Source organism: Haemaphysalis longicornis, unplaced genomic scaffold, assembly GCF_048455015.1.
Source record: "Haemaphysalis longicornis isolate Haplotype H1 unplaced genomic scaffold, Haemaphysalis longicornis Haplotype H1 scaffold_43, whole genome shotgun sequence".
Classification (NCBI taxonomy): domain Eukaryota; kingdom Metazoa; phylum Arthropoda; class Arachnida; order Ixodida; family Ixodidae; genus Haemaphysalis; species Haemaphysalis longicornis.
The window spans coordinates 1,675,617-1,692,597 of record NW_027526371.1 but is presented as its reverse complement, the minus strand read 5'-3'; the positions used below and the strand labels follow the sequence as shown (position 1 = coordinate 1,692,597).

At 48.1% G+C, this 16,981-nt stretch overlaps 1 protein-coding gene across 2 annotated transcripts in view; it reads left to right on the top strand.

The window, feature by feature from the left end:
- The window catches only part of LOC144137635 (phagosome assembly factor 1), a 43,483-nt gene that overhangs the window by 16,428 nt on the left and 10,074 nt on the right, over window positions 1–16,981 (top strand). For both annotated transcript variants that reach the window (XM_077669578.1, XM_077669576.1), the window contains exons 6-12: window positions 2,566–2,639; window positions 4,978–5,090; window positions 5,909–6,021; window positions 6,598–6,674; window positions 7,843–7,983; window positions 8,518–8,721; window positions 11,639–11,770. In XM_077669578.1, the coding sequence (XP_077525704.1) occupies window positions 2,566–2,639; window positions 4,978–5,090; window positions 5,909–6,021; window positions 6,598–6,674; window positions 7,843–7,983; window positions 8,518–8,721; window positions 11,639–11,770 (854 nt within the window). The remainder of the gene's footprint in view (window positions 1–2,565; window positions 2,640–4,977; window positions 5,091–5,908; window positions 6,022–6,597; window positions 6,675–7,842; window positions 7,984–8,517; window positions 8,722–11,638; window positions 11,771–16,981) is intronic.

The following is a 16,981-nucleotide window of genomic DNA, read 5'->3' as shown; positions in this document are numbered from 1 at the left end:
GGCAGCGAATGAGACTCTAAATAAGATCGGGATAATATTGTGAATAAGCCTGCTCTGAGCAGTCTTATTCACAGTCTTATGCTGACGTGGTCAGTCATTTCATCATCAAGATCGACCTCTATACCGTGAAAAACGAGTGAAGAAACCGTAGAAGTGGTGAACAATGCCGAGTGGCGGCCGCTTGGACGTCTGCTTCAAACAAATAAATGCCTGTTCTGAGTAGTTCGACGCTGTTGCAAACGCCATCAGGAGAGAGGGTGGAAAGGGCCAGACAACGCTGGCGCCGGAAGCCGCAAGGCCTACTTACTTTGATGTGGCAGCGACGGCTGCAGTCGACCACCGTTTTAAAACAACTTTCGCTGTGTGCTATGGGCGTGTGCTTGTTTTTTCCGGGTAGCGCGGCTTTTTATCTCCCTCACGTCAAACAAAGATGGATAGGAATGATTGTCTGCGGCCCAATATTTCTCCAGGGCAGACATCGGGCGGCCGAGCGCGCGGTGTAAACGTGTGATCGTCTGCTATGTTGGCTGTCGCTGCAGTGGCTACAAAAAGGCGGCACGGAATTGGCCAAACAAATGTATTTTTTAATAAAATAATTCCCATTAACTCGGAAACAACAAATACGCGTTCACAATAGAACTGCAATGTGACAACAAAACTATACACAACAGCAAAACGTTAACAGCCTGCAATACCTCTGCCCGTGAGCGTTAATTAAAATCGCGTTTTCAAAGAGAAGCTGCACTGACTTCGCGTCTTTTCACCAGTTCCTTAGGAAGTAGCGGTTACGAAGCTTGATTGTTTGGGTTTGTACTTTGATTGCGCATTTTGCTTGAGCAGTTGGGATCTTTTACGCATAAAAGCATGCATGATATCAACATTCGGCTATATTCTACAGCGCGATTGTTTACAGCAACAGCCCTTGATAAGCGAGCTGCTGGCTAGGCAGCGGGTTATTGCGATAGTGTCTCCGTTCTTGACGGCGTGAGCTGCAGGAGTGCTCGTTGCATCTGAGTCGATGACGATGAACCCGAAGCCAATTCGCAACTGTCTAATTCACGGTGAGATGACAAGCACGAGTCGTGTTGCGACAGTGTGAGACAACGTGGACGCTTTTCGCGTCAGCCCAGTGCGTCTAGGGCCCACGCTTCGTAGCAGACGATCTTTGTTTATGACTTCGTTTACGCGGCTGGGTGACCGAAACCCGGTCGGCCCGGCCACACGAGTTGGCCTACCAGGGATGGTGAATCACTGTAACGTATTTGTGACAAGGCCCAAATACGCCGCCTGAAGGTCAGCATTTCTTGAATTTAACCAATCATGGTTTGAAATAAATGCTTTCCTAATGCCAGCCACGCCAACTAGCAGTTTTGCGGCGTATTCCCCGCTTTTCCCTAAGGGCCTCAAGTCCTCGTCTAGGTACCGGCTGTCCCTATAGTCTTCAATAAGACCACTCCTGGCCTGAGGGCTTTCGAGCGAGTGGACTAGTTCGAACCTTATTCGCGGACTTATTAAAGTCCATGAATAAGACTAGACTGTGAATAAGACTACCAATAAGCACGTTTGTTCGTGCAAGCAGGCCCAGAATGCAAGCGTTTTTTTGTTTTGCATGCTATTTCATCCTCTGCCAGTGGGAAAGGCTATTGCTGGCCGATATAATGGTCTAGTAAAATACTGTCACTGCTACGATGGTCTGGTAGAGTCAGCTCATAGTGCGGTGACTCACAATCTCCAGAGATACGCCAAGGGAAAGGACAGCTGTGGTTACCACGTGAGATCAAGTGAAATGTGCAAATGAAAAGGGCGCGATATTTTTTTTCTTTTCCGCAGCCAAGTGAAGCGCACTGTGCTGAATGGGGGATTCCTCAATTTTTTTCTTCTACCCTGGAATGATGCGTCAATAGTTTTAGTCAATTTTTGGGCCTCTTAAAAAACTAATCTCCTTTTGGTGACTGCATTTTAAACAACACATTTATGCACCGAGTTCTACTGGGTGCCGATTGGCGACCATAAAAACCTGTATTATCATATTTGTACGATTCTAACGCGCCCTTCATTGCAACGTGCAGGTAAATTTACGCATGAAAATTAAAAAAATAAATAATTACATTAAGAAAATACCATTTCTTTCTAAAAAAAAAGAAAATAATTTGACACCGCGTACCTGGCAGAACACATTTTTCGGTTTCAGTTGCGACCCCGATTGTAACGCGCACGCAAATTTCAAGGCTTCTTATAGGCAAAGAAAGGTGCGCGTTAGAATCGTGCACCAACGGTATATCTGGTGTTGCACTGTAAGTTATTGCGTTATAAAAGGCCTGCACTGTACAACATTGCTGTCTCGGCTGTGTTTGTGTTATTTTGCATAGTGGTTAATATTGCTCTTGCTCAGTATCTACCCCTGTGTTGCAGCTCTCACGCACCACATGCACACAAAACGTTAGTTTGTAAAAAAAAAAAAGCCCTTTGACGGGTAAGCAAAGTGGATGGCAGGGTAGTTGTAGCTGCAGAAAAATGCTGTGCACTTTTATTGATGCAATACACTTTGTGTCCTGCTGTCTTCAGAGTACGATGCCAGCCAGCAGATGTTTGTGCTTCACTTCCGGGGACTGTCCTTCTCCTTCCTGGCCGACTCCAAGGTGAGTGATTGATGTGAAAGTTTGGGCTAGTTGGTACTCCATTGAATGATATCTTTTGCAACATCAGCAAAAAAAACATGGCAGACAAAGAGAGATGATGTGGATAAGCGTTGGTCAGGGTACTTCGAAATGCAAGGGCCATGAAAATTATGGCGAAAGCCTCAAGTGCCCCATCAAGTGAAAGCCTCAAGTGAAGAGTACCGTATTTTCCGGTCTATAAGTCGCACCCCCCTCAAAATGGCAGTTTTTCCGTAAAAAAAATGTATACAAGTTGCACCGGTGTATAAGTGTGTACAAAACACACTTGTTAATCAGGTAAACCCTTAGAGGATCAGTTCGTTTGAAGGTTCAGTGAAAGGACATGGTTGCGGCGGCCACCGCATATACCGTCCAAAGTCTAGACTGGACTAACTTCTCAAAATTGCTTATTGATACACACAGATGGCATGTACTTACAGGCGGCGTTTAGGCAAAATCATCGAAGCCTTCTTCCTCTGACTTGCTAACAGATAATTCATTCATTTAGACCATAGAGCTGTCTCTTAATGTGCGCTGACATCACGCAGCGCACAGGCACCTTTTCAAGCCTACACCACGTGCAGCCGCCGCGTACCAAATTAATTCTATACAGAAGTCGCACCGGTAGATAAGACGCACCAACGAATATTTCCGAAAAAAACTGCAACTTATACACTGGAAAATACGGTAAGTGCTTGTTGGTGTCATCTTTGTTCGCTTGTCTTTTTTTTGGGTTGTGAACGTTTCATTCAAGGTGATCCTAGCCATGTTGGTTGGAAACAAAGAAACTCTTACAAGTCTTCTACTCGCTGTTGGCCAGCTTTTAATGTTCACTTTTCCTGCACTTTGGAGAAAAAGTTCCCTCTATTTGTAGGGGAAAGTTGTTAGTATTCGTGTACCTCGTGGAATTATGTCTGGTTCTTCTTTTATTGAGCAAAGTATCAGGTGTTCTGCAAGAGTGAGAGATAAAGTGAGCGCAAGTGTGAAATTAAGTGAGAACACGTTGCTTTTATTCAAAGTGTTGTGCCGTGAAACATGAGCTTCACATCGATCATTGCAAGCAAGGAGAGCAGAGGGCTTGAATGAAGCTATAAAAGCATTTTCCAAGCAGTTTAGGGACAATCCACTGCAATACTACTGAGTGGGCGATCGTCCGTGTTCTGTGCTCCTTCGTCGATCTCAAATATTGACTGAAATCATGCAGAACAGTGCATTGCTACTGTTTTTCACACTCTCTGCCTGTACAATTGGCTGCCAATCTGATTTATCACGTAAACAAATTTATTGAGAAGTGCTTAAAAAAAATCATGAAATTGGATGTAGTACTAGAGTTTATTCGCAGTAGGAAAAGTGACTTATCAAGCATGTGCAAGTACAGTGATTGCATTGCAAGTTCAGATCAAAGTGAATGAAGCTACACTTGACTTGGACTCATTGCATATAAGCATGCTCCAACAGACAAGACGTAGGCTTGAGTCGCTCATTTACATGGTGGCTCCACTCTGAAGTGGCAAGTATTGTTTGCAGTGCCTTGTTGGAAAGCTCTTTTTTCTACGTGTTGGGCACGATGTGAGGTGTCTTGTTTGAGCCTTTCACATTTTCAAACTTTAATGCAGAATAATGAAATTAATACAGTAATGGGGTGGAATAGGACTTGCAATGAATGGTAATAATAATGCACATTGACCAATACTGACTCATTGTAGGTCAGAGATGAAAGTTACTCCCAGAGCACCAGCTTTGCTAAATGTCTATTAATGCATTTGTTGCTGTTTATGTTGCACCATAGAAAAGTTGTTGTGAAGCTCTCAGCTTAGCCTACTTGCCTGGTTTTTTCTTTTGTACCAATTGCCGAAGTTAACCTGAGAAATTGTAAATATTGTTTTGTAGGGTGGGTTCTCGAGTTTTGCTTCAATTCCAAACCGATTGAACAAAACCTTTTGGATGTTTGCTTTCAAAGGAAAAATGGCTCTTTGCTTCAGCTGTCAGTCACCCTGTTTTGCAGGCCACTGTGATAAGGGGCCTGCTCTTTGCTATGTTTTGTTGTAAAGTAAGCGGGTAAAGCAGTGTAATCATCCCACTTGATCTGCCTCTATTCCAACACTTGGCTGCGTCTTCTGGGCATATGGGCGTACTTTATGATGGTGGGAAGGCAGTAGAACAGCAGTGACCTCACTGGTGGTGTCTGTTAAGCTGAGGAATGCCAAACGTGGTGTCTGAATGCAGCTTTTAGTATCTACGTAGAATGTAGATTAAGTGTCTCCTGGGACGATGTGGTGATAGTGAGCTCTGGAGTGCTGATGTGCACTTCCCTTGGCAGTGCAAATTGGACGCAGCCCTTGGCTCTTCCCCTCCGGGTCAGCTGTCCAATGGGAGCTCGCCTCTGGTTTCCCGTATGGCCATCTACTACGGCAACAGCCTTGCCGACACCAGGTCAGTGCTTCACACCACTTGTTCCTCTACTGGGAGGTCGCGGGTTCGATTCCCGGCCGCGGCGGCCGCTGTTCTGATGGAGGCGAAAAGCAAAAACGCCCGTGTGTACGAGATTTCGGCGCACGTTAAAGATCCCCAGGTGGTCAAAATTAATCCGGAGCCCTCCACTACGGCGCGCCTCATCGCCTGCGTTGCGTCGGCGTGTTAAACCCCCACAATCAATCAATGTTCCTCTACTGGCTTGGTCTGTGCTGCTTTTGCAGGGTCATGTAAGCTGGGCATTCTCATTGCCGCTATGATCTTTTTTGTAGTTTCGGAAGGCCGTTAGATTTTTGAGGTGGTGAAAGTATTTAAAGTGCTGTTGTGTTTTGTGTAGGGTTGGCCCTTGTATGTCTCAAGAACAGCTCCCGGAAGATAAGCATTCTGTTGGAAGGCGATTGGTTGCCGTGTGATGTTATTCCAAGTCTTGACAATTTGGGTTCGGTTGATTTGAAATTGTAAATAATTTTTGAATATTTGATGGTGGTGTGAACAAATTGTTCTTTTGACATTTGAAGATCCACTCAATACAAACACGTTTTGTAGTCTGCCAGAGATTAAGTTAAAAGGCTCTACTGCGCTTGATTTATAATTTCACAAAGTGTGACCGACATCAAGCATCTGACTAGGCACAAGTGTTTGTCAAACCGGAATTTCACGAGCTGTGTTTTTAGGTTTTAGCCTTGGCAAAAAGCAGAGATGTGCTCTGTGCCTGGTATTATGCAGTAGGGGAACGGAATGGAACGACTTCCCTCGAACCCCCTTCCCTCTTCGTGCAGGCCGCCGCCCCTGCCCCTATGCTGCTTTGGGAACCAGAGCTTTCTGGAGAGCTTGGAGGTTCTAAGGGAGGGTGATACCACCACAGGCGTTCGGCTGACCCTGCTCACCGAAGGTGAGTGATTACTCACCGACCATATTCTGTTGGTAGCCAGTGCAGAGAAAAAGGTTAGGCTTAGCTGGAGCAAGCAATAGGAGGTGGTTACTCAAAGGAGTGGAAGACATCGTTACACCATCGCACCATCTGTAGCTTGGTGCCTGAACACTTAAGAACTCGGGTGTTTTAGTAGTGCAGTCAAGCAACCCTGGGATACTGCCCTGTAGTGTTTTAGCTCTCTTGTAAGCCTGCTTTAATGATGTAATAACAGTATGACTGTATAACAAGTTCTTAATATAGTGATATAATTTGTGGGTTGTGAGGACTTCGTTAAATCGAGGTTAGACTACTGTTGGTCTATGTTACGTCTCAAATAACTTGGGTAAAGTTTCACTTTTTTGTTTTCTGGTCACAGAAATTATGGGGCAGAATATCTAGGAGTGCTGCAGCTAGGCTGTTCATGAATGCCTCCTGCCTTCTTTGAACATTAGGGCACAACCCTGGAATGCATTGCAAAAAATCAGATTTCATTGGACTGGCAGGCATGCTTAGAGGCCGTGGGGGGGGTGTGTGACCGTGTGCTGGTGTGTGCAGCGTACGAGATGTCACGGCTATCTGGGCCAGTCCAGAAGAAGCTGACGCGGTGTGTGTACTTCGGCGACTCTGTTCAGGTGAGGCGAAAGTGACCTTCTTTTGAGCTCACGAGAGTAGTGTTCAGTTGCTGTTCATTACCACTGTTTCTGAACGACTGTCTCCACATTCAATTAGTAGGCCTTTGCTAGCATATGAAGAATATGATAAGCAAACATTAGAGATATTTGATCAAGCACGAACAGTGTCCTCTGTGGTGTGTGGCAAGCTGCAACGTTTTACCTTCACCCCGCACCCCTCTTGCTACATTGCAGAACAAGACGAGTAATGTGGCTGTGATTTTTTTTGTTCAGTATCTGAGTTACGCTTCAGGCAGTTTGAAAGGTGTAGGGTTAATTGCTCTTCTGAAGGGCTGTGGCAAGAACATTCATTACAACGAGAGTATGTGGGCTAATTATCCGCTCCTTGCTCGTGTGAGTGGTGGCTCTTAAGGAGCAAATTGTGACTTTGCTCCTCAAATGGGACTAACAGGGTGTTATTAATACTTTCCCATCTACTCTTGCCACTCTCTGACATGAGGAGTAACCTCAGTTATCACTTTGCTTCTTGAGTAAAAGAGCGAGTCATCTCTTATTCAGTGAGGAGTGAGCTGTAATAATGTAATGATGACAATAACTTATGTGTGGCAGTATAATGTTTATCTTAAAAACAGGCATACACGATACTCTAAGACGGAGCTATGTGACCCTAAATTTATCTTAAAGACAGGCATACATGATACTCTAAGACGGAGCTATGTGACCCTGACACAAACATACACACACATTGTACCTGTCCTTTAGGTAAGCTGTTGTGATAAGCTTTTGAGATTGTTCCTGTATAACGAAAACACAAAGAGTTGTGTCATTTTCAGGGAGTTCTTTTAGATGGTCTGTTCATTTCCATGTGACTTATCTGGCTCTGCTGCTGCAGTCTTGTTTACCACACACTCACACATGCAAGAACATGCGTGCCCACACATACCAACAATTAAAGCATCAGCAGCTTAGTGGTCATCTTCTTTCGACGTCAGCACACTCCTTTCAGCATGCAAAATTTCGTGTCAAGGTTTAGAGAGCAGGGAATGTTGACGTGTTTTATGCTGTCCTTGTAGTATGAACTGTAAAGAAGTTTGCACGAGGTTGCACTGCCAGACTTGTTCTGTGCCTGTCCCAACTCACTGTGGACTCCCCCATTGTGTCCTTCCAGGATGTGGTGTGGGCCCTGGGCTCGCCCAACAAGGTCTTCTACAAGGAGGAGGACAAGATGAAGATTCATGCGCAGGACTCGCACCGCCTGCTCGCCGCCAGGGCCTCGGACTACTTCTACAACTACTTCACCCTCGGACTGGTGGGTGTCTCTGCCCCTTTTCCTCCGTTCCTTCCTGCTCTTGAAAAAAAAAAAAAGAAGAGTGGTGGCGATAGGCCGCCACCTTGGGGCACACCACCCTTTCAATTCTCTATTCTTGGCCTCAGGATGTGCTGTTCTAAGTGTCTCTGTTGCTTTACCCCTTTCGTGTTTGCTCTCGAAGAAAGAAGAGCAGTGGTGAGAAGACACCACCTTGGGGCACTCCACCCTCTCTTGCCCCCTTAATTAACCCTTTTTTTTTTCTATTGCTTTGTACCGTTCCTTCCTCTCATTCTGTTCCCATATTATGGGAAGAAGTGCTGGAAAAAGAGCGATGGTGAGAGAATGCCACCTTGGGGCGCACCATCTTTTAAATCCCCTGTCCTTGACCTCAGGAAGCTCTGTTTTGAGTGTCTGTCGCTTTGCTCCTTTTTCTCTGCTCTTAAAAAAAAAAAAAAAAAAGAAGAAGAGCTGTGGTTACAGGACGCCACCTTGGGGCACTCCAACTTCCCTTCTTTGCCCCTCCGCTGCACACAGGACGTGCTGTTTGATGCCCAGCGGCACGTGGTGAAGAAGCTGGTGCTGCAGAGCAACTATCCAGGCCACTTCAACTTCCAGCAGTACTACCGGTGCCCATTCAGGCTCCGCCTGCGCCTGCCTCCGACACCCGAGCAGCGCCGGGCCACCCTGGTGGACGTCGCCGACGACCAAGATGGACACATTGTCACTGCCTTCACCAAGGTGCCTCTGCTGCTTGCTTGGGTGTGGCTCCTGGGAAGGGGGGTGGGGGGGGGGGCACTGACAGTGTCTCTGGTTGAAGTAGCATTCACCGAGATTGTGCTGACATTATGTGAAGTGGTTACCGTATTTACTCGAAAATAGGTCGACCACGAATATAAGTCGACCCCTATACATACTGCCTTTCGAGAAATAAAAAAAAATATTCGAATATAGGTCGACCCATATTTTTTGAGAAACAGAAAAATTTAAACATGACAACACACCTTTATTTACAATCGGCTCACCTCAGCCTCGCTAGACACAAGCCTCATCGTCGGAAGTGGTGTCGGGAAAGCTGTCGTCGGACGTTTCGCTGGCGTGTTCGGCATCCCAAATGACGTCGTCCTCGGTGCCATCGAGCGCGTTAGAGATGCAGCATTTTCTGAAGCCAGTCTGGATTATCTCCGCTGGCAGGTCATCCCACGCGTTTTTGACCCACGTCGCAACTTCGCTCAGGGGTGCCTTCTTGCGCCGTCCCGTCGGTGTCATGGCGGCATCGTCCTTCGCGAGCCACTCTTTGTACAACTTGGCGACTCAGTCCTTGAAGGGCTTGTTGACGGCGACGTCCAGTGGCTGCAGCTGGGACGTCATACCGCCAGGTATGACGACCAGGTCCGTGTTGGCCTTCTGTATGGTCTCCTTCACGCCCGGGCAAATGTGGCCTCTGAACGAGTCCAAGACCAGCATGTTTGGAAGGTGCAAGTCTGCTCCCGGTCGCTTCATCCAAACCAACTGAAACCACTCTTTCACCATCGCTTCATTCATGAAGCCTTTTTCATTCGCTCGAATGATCATGTTCCTGGGGAACTGCTCGTTTTTCGGGATTGTTTTCCGCCGAAACACTATGTAGGGCGGCAGCTTCCTCCCATCAGCCGTGCAGCACAGCATTACCGTGAACCGCGTGTGCTCGTGACCTGTCATGAGCAGGCGCACGTCCTTCGATCCTTTCGTGGTGACGGTATTGCGACTGGGCATATCGAAATACACCGGGGTTTGGTCGGCGTTCCCGATCTGGTCCGAGCATGTAGTCCTTCTGATGGCGGAGCTGGATCACATGCCGCTGGAACGCCACCAGCCGTTCCTCGTATTCTGCTGGTAAACGCTGGCAGATTGTCGTTCTACGGCGAAGAGACAGTCCGTTGCGCCGCATGAACTTTTGGACCCAGCCCCGGCTCGCTTTGAACGCTGACCGGCTGATCCCATCTCGCTGCGCCAACTGCCGGGCTTTGGCCTGAATGTCCTCGCAGGACACCTGCAGGCCTTTTGCGCGCTCCTCTTCCACGTGAAGCCTCACTTCTTTTTCGAGGGCGTCATGCCTCCCGGTGGCTGGGCCGCGAAAAGCACGACGCCGCCCGTTGCACAGAAAAAGTCGGTCCCGCTGCTTCCTCCAACCCCTAATCAACTTCTCATTCACGCCGAACTCGCGTTGAGCAGCGCAGTTGTTGGACTTTTCAGCGAAAAGTATAACTTCATGCTTAAAGTCAGCGGTGTAGCTCTGCCGACGTGACATCGTCACAGAGCCGCGCAACAACAGATGCAAACCACGGAACAGGGAAGATTGTGCGAACCGTCAAGTAAAAAAGATGGCGACGCAGAGAGAAACAAACAACAAAGACGCGCGGCTACGAGAACCATACGAATCCTGCAAACTAGATAGCTTGAAAGCCGACGTCGGCGCGACGTTTATGCTCATTTTTAGGCTTAATAAAAATAAATTGGTATAAATAAGCACGTTTCGCCATAAACGTTGCTGTGACTTATTAATTTCTATTATTTTTAGCTGCCGCAATTTTTTAAATTTGCTGTATTGCGTGACAGCCATCTGTCACCATCATCGGCAGCGGCGGTGGCTAGACGGTATCTCCGGATGTTTTTATTAGATTCCTTAATGCTATTTCTTTCTTTTCGTGGTGAGCTCAGTTACTGCAAATGCGCATATTAATGTCCCTATGCAGCTGGAGCTGCTTGAAGAACGGCGGCACCGAACGGCGGGCGCGACAGTGGAACCCCATAAGCTCGGTACTTTTGCTTGCTTTGATCGCGAATATAGGTCGACATTCTTTGATCACGAAAATAGGTCGATAGCTAATTATAGGCAATATTTCTCGAAAAAAAAGGTCGACCTATATTCGAATAAATACGGTAGTTGGAACGGATTCTGCATGATGAAAAGTTGGGCAAGTTTGCTTTGATACATCATGGAAAACGGTGCAGAAAAAGACAGTGGTACACTTAAATAAAAAAAAACAACAACAGAGTAGACAAACCCACAGGAGTAGGGAAAAGAACAAGTTGCCCGTAGGGCATCATCCTGTGTTTTTTATACTCTGCGTCGCCGTCTTTTTTCCGTGCCATTTTTCCGTGACGGCACAGATCGCCACTTTGTCTTGCATTCTAATGCTGTAGGTTTGCATTGTCTCCTCCGCTTGCACACTGGAGGAATCGCTAGTGCGGTGCGTTTCGCCAAACGCGCACTATGGAGCCTGAAGGCTGCTTGATGACATGACATGTTCACACTTGATATGCATTTGGTTGCCGACAATTGCACCCTGTGGGCTCTTCTCTCGAACATCCAGAGCTTAAACGTTTGGCACTATCGGTTGTATATTATATAGTACTCAAACCTACACTACTGACCAAAGTGGTGCGATGTTGTTGATGTTGGCAAAACAAAAATGTACTTGTGGAAGTTTGTACACTGATTAGTATTCTTCTACTGTGACAGGCCTTGTAGCGGACACGTCGTTGCTGCGTTAAACCATAAATTTCAAGTTGATAATGCGTTGCATCATAGTGTGAGTTTGAGTTTCAGGTATCCCAGTATGGTATTGTGGTCTTCTCTGTATTCACTGCCGCCTGTCTCTGTCTCTGTGTGAAGTGGGACGAACTCCAAGAGCGGCTGGTGAAGGCGTCGGAGCGGCCCGTGGTCCTCAACCGGACCTCTTCCACCAACACCACGAACCCCTTTGGATCCACCTACTGCTACGGATACCAGGACATCATCTTTGAGGTGGGTGACCACACAGAACCCATTGTGGTGGCTCACTGGCTAAGGCATTGTGCTGCTGAGCTCAGAGATGCATGCTTGGTCCTTGCCGTGGTGGTGGCCACTTTTCATATAAAGTAAGAAATTTACAGAAATTCAAAGCATAGTCTACTGATACGTAGCATTCTTATGCCGCTTGTGTAGAGTGTGAGTCCTTTACAGCCATATTTGTCTATGAGTAGCCAAAGATGTTAGGTTCTGTTATTGTTCTTAACGGAGTATTAAAACCAAATTCAGAATCCTAAAAAATTATATAATTGGCTTCAGTAGTTTTTGAAGATGTGTACCAGCAATTTTCCCAGCCAGCCATGCCAGGAACCACATCAAAAATCAATTTTAATTGGCCCGGCCGTGAGCTGCCTCAGATTGCCAGCACCAGCGAAATCGCGATCAGTGTGATGAAAAATATTCTGCGCCTTGGGAGCTGGCTGGTTCTGGGTGACGTTGGGTAGCCCTTTCCTGAACCGGAAAAACTGTCCTGCGCTGCTGTTGGTGGTGGTCTCTCAACAGCATCGTCAACTTTGGCAAATTGGCAAAAAATTAACGCTATGTTTTAAAAAAAACAATCGAAGGCCAACATCATGAACAGAAACAATCTCAAATGTGTCCAAATTAAAAATTAAATCCAGTAAATAATGTCTAATTACTTGAATTTGCAAATTACTTTTCAAATTTTTCGCGGCTTATTTGAGGCTGCAAGCATGAGTGGGCCAATATGGACCATGTGACACCACCCCAGACGATGCGGAAAACGTGTGTAATGTCACCGGTTTTGGATTCATGCCACGACTTGCAGTTTTGTAGCCAGAACATTGTGAGGTAATACCCTTTTTTTTTGAACTTGACAATCCAGTGTTGGGGGGTCGACTTAGAATCGAAATCGAACCGTGTACTGCTAGTAAAGACAGGATAAATCAGAAATCAGGGGTGCTACGATCTGGGGACAGCTTTGCACCCTCGTCCCCATGGTTACGGCCAAAGTGTAGCGTATTAATTTACCATTGCATACCGTATTTACACGATTGTAGGTCGACCCCTTTTTTCAAATTTGACAATCCAATGTTGGGGGTCGACTTAGAATCAAAGTTGAACCGTCTACCGCTAGTAACGGCAAGAGAAACGAGAAATCAGGGGTGCTACGAGGTGGGGACAGCTTTGCACCCTCGTTCCCATAATTATGGTCTAAACTATGAACCGCATGAGGCGTCTTCTGCTCGTGAAAATGCGCCGCACTGACGCTGCCGCGAATACCACCCGCATGCTGCGCACTACGCGATCGGCGGCGGCAACATGGCGGCACCATTCGCGAAGAGGTGCGCGTAGCTCCAGCGACCGCTTCTAACCGCTCTTTAAGACATCACTAAAGGCACTAACGAAGACGTTTGTGCAGGAAAGGAGCTGATAATGTGGTCAAAAACGACACTATAAAGTATTATCCGCACCGCTAGGGAAAGCGCCGATCAAATATCCGTCACCGTGGTAAGCCTAAACATCTCCGGCGGCGCCAGCCGGCTATGAAGAGAGCGCGTCGTCAGGCTCCTCCCGCTGCCGCGCTCGGCGCGCGTTTTACTGAGGTAGAACTGGTAGAATTTAAAAGCAGTAGAAGGTGCCGCGCGCGCGGAATCGTCGCCGCGGGCATGAAAAAGTCGCCCGCGCAACGCCGACGCGCACGAATTGCGTGCAAAAACGCGTCAAGAAGTGTTTTATTTAACTTTAATAAACAAAATGAGTATTAGCGAATCCCTTGATTCAATGCGCGGCGCTAACGTAGCCCATATCATATCACATTGTTCAGTACACTTCCGAACGCGTTGGTGAGAGGTTAATCGCTCAAAAGTAAATCGTGCGCGGCCGCTTCCGTCAGCCGCCATGTTGTTTGTTTTGGTATCGCGCGGCAGTGGCCGCTGCCGGTTGCTTCGATGGTTGTCATCTCGCAGCGAAACATCTACCGCGCATACCGCGAGCGCACGGCTCTTGCGGGAGCATCGATCATTGATGGTAGAGCCGCGGTGTGGGTTGACCGAAGAGCTTCTCTTTGTGCGTGGCCTTCGCAAGCTGCTGCCGGCAGCGCCTGCGCGATGTGCTGCCGGTGGTGCTGCCGGCGGCAGCGCGCCGCCGGCGCTAGCTTTTTTTTTTTTTTTTTTTTTTTTTTTTGAGAGGTAAAATTTTGGGGGGTCGACCTGCATTCGAGTCGACTTACAATCGTGTAAATACGGTACATTCTGGCGTCAATAAAGGTGATGCTGACTTTGAAAATTGGCGTTCATATGATTGTGGCTACGTCAGCGCCGTGCATTGATTCAAGGGATTCGGTAATACTCATTTTGGCTATTAGAGACGAGCAAAACGCTTCTTGAATGCGAATAACGTACTCACGAATAAAAAGAAATCATGAGCGGCCGTTTCCGTCAGCCGCCATATTGTTTGTTTTGGTGCGGCCATGGCCGGTTGCTTCGATGGTTGTCATCGCGCAGCGAATGTGTTCTCATAATAGTGAATAAAGCGCATGGTTATTCTACGTTCTTATGCAAAAGCTTTTCTTTTTTAACATTACTGCACGAACCATGAGCGCACCACTTTTGTGGGAGCATCGATCATTGACGAAAGAACCGCCGTATGGGGGGTATTGGTAGTTGACGGAAGAGCTTCTCTTTGTGATACGATTTCCTAGGCAGCTGCGTCGCCCCGTGCTTCCGTTGTGCTGAATCGTCCTGTCCATCACGAGTGCCCCGGGCCCCAAGAACTCTCGGTGCTCGTTCACAGCAGCGTCTAAACGGGCTGCTATTCTCCATGCCGAGGAAACGAACAACTGTGCGGCAGAGCGCAAGTTTGGAATCGGTGAACGTGTGGTGCGGGAGTGGCGGCTTCAGCGTAAGGAAATCTTCTCATGCGACTCCAAGTGCCGTGGCTTTCGTGGGCAAAAGTCTGGACGCTTTCCGGAGCTGGAGATGAAGCTTGAGGCATACATGACCGATTTATGTGACCGGTCGCTGTTGGTCACCTGTGAAATGGTCACACAACAAGCGTGTGTCTACGCATCTCAGGCAGGGATACCAAGGGCAGCTGGGCTAGGGCATCCAAATTTATGAAGAGGGCTGGCTTCTCTCTATGTCGACGCACCAGCGTGTGCCAAAAGTTGGCGGTCTCATACGAGGAGAAGGTCCTCGCCTTCCATAGGCACATCTTTAAACTGCGTGACACTTGACAGTACTTGCTTGGCCAGATCGGCAATGCCGATCAAACTCCCGTGTACTTCAACATGACCAGCAGTACGGCAGTGAACGTGTAGGGTGCACGCGATGAGAATCTACTCTCAAGGGGCAATTAAAAGCTCCGTTTTACTGTGATGCTGTCATGCTTGGCAGATGGCACCAAACTTCACCCGTACATCGTGTTCAAACGGAAGACGGCGCCTAAAGAGGTACTTCCCAAAGGCGTTGTGGTACGGGCGAATGCGAAGGGCTTCCATGGTGGTGGAGTGGCACCGTCTGGTGTGGCTTCTGAGGCCGGGGGCATCCCTCAAGAAGGACATGCCCAACCTGCTACCGTTGGACTCATTCCGAGGCCACCTCACCGCCAAGGTGAAAGCGGTGCTTCAGAAGGAGCGTACCAACATGCTCGTAATCCCTTGTGGCTTGACGGGTCAGCTTCAGCCTCTCGGCGTGGGGGTCAACAAGCCTTTTAAGGACCTCCTGCGCCGCGAATACAATGAGTGGATTTCTTTCACAAACAGCGAACTTACCCCAAGCGGGCGTGTGAGGAGGGCCTCCCTGGCTACTGTGTGCGGCTGGGTCCTCTGCATGGGTGGCTGTACCACGTGATGTCGTGGTGCGATCGTTCGGGAAGTGCGGACTCACACTTTATGACGACGTACTGTGGGACAGCAGCAGCTATGACAGCAGCAGCACCAGGACGACTGCAGCGAAGATGAGTGATCTTCAGCAATCACGGGAATAAATTGCCCTTGTGTGGAATGCGCTCACTTCTTTTTTTTGAGAGAGAGAGAGAGAGAGAGAGAGAGAGAGAGAGAGAGAGAGAGATGCAATTTTGCGGGGGTCGACCTACATTTGAGTCGACTTACAATCGTGTAAATACGGTACCTTGTGCCATGACCCAGAACTGCCGTCTGTGCTGCCGGCGACCAAAACCGGAACTGGTTGAAAGAAATGCATTGTAACTATGTTTATGCTGACTACTGACCGCTTTTTGCTTGGTTATCATTTTTAGTGGGCTAAGAGGTATTGGTGACAGAATTTAGAAGTTATGAATAACGCTGAAAAACATGGAGATTCTCTGCAGGTGGAAACGCCACTACACGCGCGACCACAGCAGGCATGTGCCTACACGGCTGACAAGGAGCCCACTGCGCAGTGTATGCACAATACGGCATACACCGCAGCAGCTAAAATTTGTCAACGCCCGCCAGAGCGACACTATTGCTGAAAATCAGTTTACAAATGCGTGAGAGGGGGGGTGATAAGGCAGTTAAAGATTGCGCTGGTGACCGTCGTTGGCATGGCTTCGTAAAGCGGTGACTATATAACTGCGGTGATGCTAAGCTTTTTCCTAGTGTCGGGGGACAGTGCCACATGCGGAAACGCTAGCGTGTCGCTAGGCGTCGGTGTAAATCTTCAATTACTGTCGTGAGTGAGCATGTTGTGTTGGACCCGCCTACCTGGTTCAAATGCTCATTTCCCCTATTCTAAAACTGATCTGCCAGCACGACCACGGCCGACATGAGGAGCATGGTCACTGGGAGGTTCGAGCGGCCCGACTGGCCCCGCTAGGCAGTTGTAGGAGGAGCCTGCGCTGTTGCCTGCGCTGTCGCAAAGCGCCAAAAAGCACCGGCCGGCTCATCGCTTTGTGATGTCGCAAACATCACACAATGCGGCGTGACATCTGTGTTTCGCAAGTGGTGGCGCGCCACCACTTGCGCCTAGGTGCCTTAAAGGCATTGTGCGCAAGCTCAGAACATGGCAGTATGGTTTTGCCATTGTTTTTTTAGATGCGAAGCAGCTTATGGTTGAGCCTGTTCCCTCCGCTGTTGTGTGGGCGCTGTTGTGCGTCGTCCACACCCCTGCTGCACATGCCTGGCCAGGCACCGCTGATGATGATTGTGGCAGGATGCCCCTAGGGATTGGCAAACCAAAATATCCGTCACGAGATAGCTTCGCG